Source organism: Elephantulus edwardii, unplaced genomic scaffold, assembly GCF_000299155.1.
Source record: "Elephantulus edwardii isolate Elephantulus edwardi_28Jun2011 unplaced genomic scaffold, EleEdw1.0 scaffold00188, whole genome shotgun sequence".
NCBI classification, from domain to species: Eukaryota; Metazoa; Chordata; class Mammalia; order Macroscelidea; family Macroscelididae; genus Elephantulus; species Elephantulus edwardii.
The window spans coordinates 5833603-5838955 of NW_006399938.1; the positions used below are offsets into that span (position 1 = coordinate 5833603).

The 5353-nt window shown below is 35.9% G+C and overlaps 1 protein-coding gene across 1 annotated transcript in view; it reads left to right on the forward strand.

The window, feature by feature from the left end:
- The first annotated feature begins 496 nt into the window (after positions 1-496).
- Positions 497-5353, forward strand: part of PALLD (palladin, cytoskeletal associated protein) — a 672347-nt gene continuing 667490 nt past the window's right edge. The window contains exon 1 of the mRNA XM_006896661.1: positions 497-1401. Coding sequence (XP_006896723.1) covers positions 497-1401 — 905 coding nt within the window. The remainder of the gene's footprint in view (positions 1402-5353) is intronic.

Below are 5353 nucleotides of genomic sequence, written 5' to 3' on the forward strand. Positions count from 1 at the left end.
AACTGAGCTCTCTCTATGTTGTTATTGTTGTCATAGAGTCATTGACAACATTCTATGAACAAAAGAACTCAACACTTGTATAACTTTCAATACAATTAAAAAAGTGATTTAATAAGTATACTTTTTATACTTACACTTTTTTATGATGATAGGGAACTCTGGTGACCAAGTGAATAAGGAGTTGTATTACCAACCCAAAAGTAAGAGGTTCAAATCCATGACCTTCTCTAAGAAAGAAAGATGGATAATGACTTTTCATGATATTTTACAGTCTCTGAAAACTTGCTAGCATGTTAGAAGGTTGGTTCCAATTCAACAGCAATGAATTATGTTTTGTTGTTATAATAAGAGGAATTTCAGATAACATTAGCAAAATTTTAAAAACTCTAGTATTATTATTGATATAGATTCTGATTATGTTGTCTTTCAGAAAACTGATTTCTAGTGCCTCCTGTTTTCCGGTTGAAAGCAAAGAGTGCATGAAGGCTGTTCAAACATGTCAGAGACTTCCTCCCATGACTCCTTCTATGATTCCCTATCAGACATACAGGAAGAAGGCAAGAATGCTGACTTCTTCCCCGAGCTATCTGCTTTTCTCAGCCAGGAAGAAATAAACAAAAGTCTTGACTTGGCCCGGAGAGCTATAGCTGACTCTGAAACAGAAGATTGTGACTCAGAAAAGGAGATTTCACAGATTTTCAACACCTCTCCTGTAAGCCTCTGCAAAAATCCTTCTCATAAGGAGAACAAACTAGGTGAGAAATCCTCCTCAGGAAGACCTCAGGAGACCAGGTCCGTACCTGCCCAGCCTCTGACAGAAGCACAAACTAAGAGGATCTCGTCACCTGTTTCCAAGAGGAAACCTGCCTTATCACCCCTGCTCGCCAGGCCTAGTTACATCCGAAGTCTCCGAAAGGCTGAGAAGCATGGTGGAAAATCTTCAAACATAAGCAAAAAACCCCAGCCAACATATCAAGGTAAGGCTGGGCCCCAGAGCCAGCTGTGTGACAAGGCTGCTAGCTTCATTGAAGAGCTGACATCTATATTTAGAGAAGCTGCAAAGCCGAAAAACAGAAGCCCAAATGGGGAGTCTTCATCACCAGACAGTGGATACCTATCTCCTAAAAACCAGCCATCAGCTCTGACGAGTGTCTCAGCTGACTGCCGTAGCCCCACAGAAGAACAACAGGAGATGGAAACAGACATTAAGTTGACTGAGGCGAGGCATTGCTACCAGGCTGGGGCCATGCCATGCAATAGCATCTCTAATCCACAGCCCCAGAATCCACATTTACCATCTGCCCCTCGGTTCATCCAAAAGCTGAGAAGCCAAGAAGTGGAAGAAGGAAGTAGAGTTTATTTGGAGTGTAGAGTCACTGGAAACCCAACTCCTCGAGTCAGGTAAGAACTTTGTGCTATGAATATTTGATGATTTTTGTTGACTTAGGATTTTATTTTATATTGGTGAAGAAAAGTTTGCATGATTGGTTCTTCTAGCATTTCAAGTGTTAAACAATTGGTAATAAGACAAAAATTCATCCAAGACTCACAAATACTAGTTGTACTACCAGTGGCATCATTTGGGTTAGTGGTATTCAGTCACTCATTGTGTCATGCCCACATGACCTTTCTCCCAAAAAAGACAATAATTAATTGATGATGATGATAAAATATTAGCAATTGTAGTCATAGAATAGTATGTTATAAGATAGTCATAAATTGTTTGAACGTAGTATTTCTTAAATTATATGACTACTGTTGTTTTGTTATTGTGTGCTGTTGAGTTGGAATCAACTCAGCTGATGCTTCAGTGGGTTTTCAGTGGGTTAATCGCAAGGGAGATTGCCCAGCCTTCTCCCAAGGAGTAGTTTGTGGATTAGAACCACATGCCTTTGGGATTGCTTTGCAGTTTCTTACCACTAGGCCACCAGAACAAAATTATTTTGTAAAATCTTTCTACACTGAATGACAGCATTATCAGCCAAAACATTATTACCTGAGTAAAAGGGAGTTTCTTCGTTTGTTTTCTTCTCTTCATTTGGATACTACTTATCTTCAAAAAGATTGTGAATACAGGTTGACAAATATTAATTGACACAAAACCATAACAATTTCACAAAATCAGGAATTATTTAAACATTGGTGGCAACAACAAAAAAAAGTATATGCATGAAGTGTGTGCAGATGACAGCTCTGACGTCAGAAGGAGTTAAAAGCAAATTGAAAGAATTTGTCCAAATTTGTATTTGAATTTTGTAAATAAACTAGTAGAAAAATTATATTTTATATATATATATATATGTTGCATTAAAATCATTAATAAAAAATTTAATTAAAAAAGGTAAATTAAATATGAGTCCATTATGAGACATGTCCTCATCAAATATTTTTTCCCAGTCTGTGGCTTTCTTTTTTACCCTGTTGGAGAAGATTTTTGTTGTGCATAGAGATTTGATTCTTAGAAGGTTCCATTCATCTATTTTGTTCTCCTTTGGTTGTAGGTTTTTCATTATGCTTGAAAGACTGTTCATACTGTAGATTTGGGCTTTTAGAATTCTTTCAAGCTTTTCTCCAATGAAATTTATTGTATTTTAAGTGAAATACCCCAGTCACAAAAGGACAAATACTGCATAGCACCACTGTTATAAGCAGGTCTGACATGGGGGGTTAGGAGGAAAATAGGATAAGAGTGGATAGATAATTATCATTGCATTGGAACAGATGAAAGAAAAAACTGCCTGAAATGAATATATGATTAGGTATTATAAGCACAACAGCCCCAGAATAAAAGATATATCATTGCAAAGAGGACTGGGGTTAGGGGGCAGTAGGTAATTGTGCAACAATGAATGAATATTAAAAGTAAAAGTGAACTGGGGAAGAGGAAAGAGGGTATGAGGGAGTAAAAAGTGTAACAATGAATAAATATTAAAAATAGAAGTGAATTGGGGGGTGGGAACGAGAGTGTGAGGAGGTAAAATGTGCAACAAATAATGAATGAAAAAACTAACTTCTCTGTAAATATTCATTAAAACTGCAACTAAAATAAAATTTCTTTAAAAACAAACAAAAAAAGTGGAATAGCATAAAGTTTTAACCCATCGGCATATTGATATATGTAACTTGGGCTTATGAAAAATGTTTTTGTCATTATCACTACCTACAGAATATTTTTATTAAAAATAATAAATTTCTGCTGAAATACTGAACAAAAATTTTGTAGGCAATCATTTTGTTGTCATCTGGTGTGGCACACACTTCTGTACTGATGCCACTGTGTGCTGATTGTACCAAATCGTATCTTTGTTTTCATGGACCATCTATGCTAGTAACTCATGGAGAAGTCACCAAGGAACACAGACAAGCAAAAGGGTTACAACGTAGAATGAATAGCAGCCCAGAAAAATTGAAAACGTAGTATTTGTTAACTGAAAGCATTAAGAAAGTGTGTGTACATTTGAATGCACATTGGTATTATTATGGTGTTTAAAAGTGCCTCTGAAACTAAATAACTCTTGTTTGGCAGCATAGAGCTTAAAGATGCGCAGTGGCCAAGCACAGGTTTTGATCTCTAATAAACAGCTTTAAATAGCTTGATATAAGATGCCTGCTGCACTGTTATACATCCTGTAAACATAGACATGCTGACATGGCTTCAAAGAAGAAAAAAAAAAAAACTTTAGTAAGAAAGAAAAAAAGAAAATTGATAAACCATGTTTTTACCAAAGGTCTGTTATCCAGACACAGATTCTAGTCACTCAAGCTAGAATACAGCCCGAGGTAGAAATTAGACGAGTATGCAGTTAGTTGGAGTCAAAAAGCACTTATGCTGCCATGTTATGTTCACTGTGTTGTTGCTTCATATTATTGCTGTTCTTAAGTGTAATTGAATAAATGCCAACTTGTACAAATAAAACAGTGAAATCCTGCCTGACCCTGCCTCATCTTGACAACCTGTTGTTACAGAAACTGTATTCCTTTCCTTCCTTCAATGACCCTCCACTTTTTCCAAGCATCTCCTTTTCTGGACTGACCCTTCCTGATAGTATATATAACATTTGTGAGACAAATTTTCAACAATCTTGTTTTTAAGGTGTATTCTGGCTAAATTTGTTCCAAGATAAATTTGCTTGTTCTTTTGGCAGGCCACGTTATACTCAGTATTCTTTGCCAATACAAAGGTGTCAGTTATTTCAACTTTCATATTCATTGTCCAACTTACTTATGAGACTATTAAAATACTATAGCTTGATTCAGGTGCACCTTGGTAGTTAAGGTGACATCTTTGCTTTTAAGCACCTTAAAGAGATCCTTGGTAAGCAGATTTACCCATTGTAATCTATCATTTGATTTCTTGACATTTTTCTATGGACATTGACTCTGGATTCAAGTAAAGTTAAATCCTTGACAACTTCCATTATAAAAGTTTTCTACATCATTGTGGAATTTTTCTATGCAACAAGGTTAAAGGGAAGACTTTAAAGTCATACTACTGCCTTTCCAACTATGATCATACATTTTAGTCCTTGTGTCATTTTAGGAATGTTACTTAATCTCTCTTTGACTCAGTTTCCTCATTCGTAAAGTGGAACATTTTAAAGTTGATTATAAACTATCTACACCATTCTATTTTGTGACTATTGAAGGAAATAGCAAGTTTTTTGAAAGTTTCAATTTTATTAATAAAAAACACTTTATCTAAATGCATAAATATAAAACGATAAATTCAAAATGACAAAATTTGGCAAGCTGGTACAACATGTGTCAATGGCTAAAAAAATCACTGACAGTATATCACAAAGAATAAGCTTTACCATACTTCTCACCATACAAATAGTTTATTAGTGTTGGTTTCCTCGTATGGCAAATTATTGCTAATCAATATAAAGTAAGTATCACCATTACTGGCTGTTCGGTTGCAAAATTGTGTTGCTGCTGTTCTCATTATTAGGTGACAGTGAGTCCAGTTCAATTCATAGTGAGCCTATGAACAGCGTATAGTAACTCTGTCCTATCCTGTTTCAACCTCCCAATCTCTAATACATTCCAGCCCACTGCTGCAGTTACTGTGTCAGTCCACCTTACTGAAGGTCTTCCTCTCCCTCACTGGACCTCTAGCTTTCCAAGAATGATGTCTCTCTCCAAGAATAGCCACTTTTAGCAACACGCCCAAATTATGTTAGCTTTTGTTATCTTTGCCTCCAAGGAACACCCTGGCTGCACCTTCTCCAAGACACATTTGTTTGTCCATTGGATATTCAGTACTCTTCTTTAACACCACAGTTCACAGGCATAAATTCTTTTGCCATCCTTGTTTATTGACCTTATTTTTTTTCCTATTTAATTTTTTTTT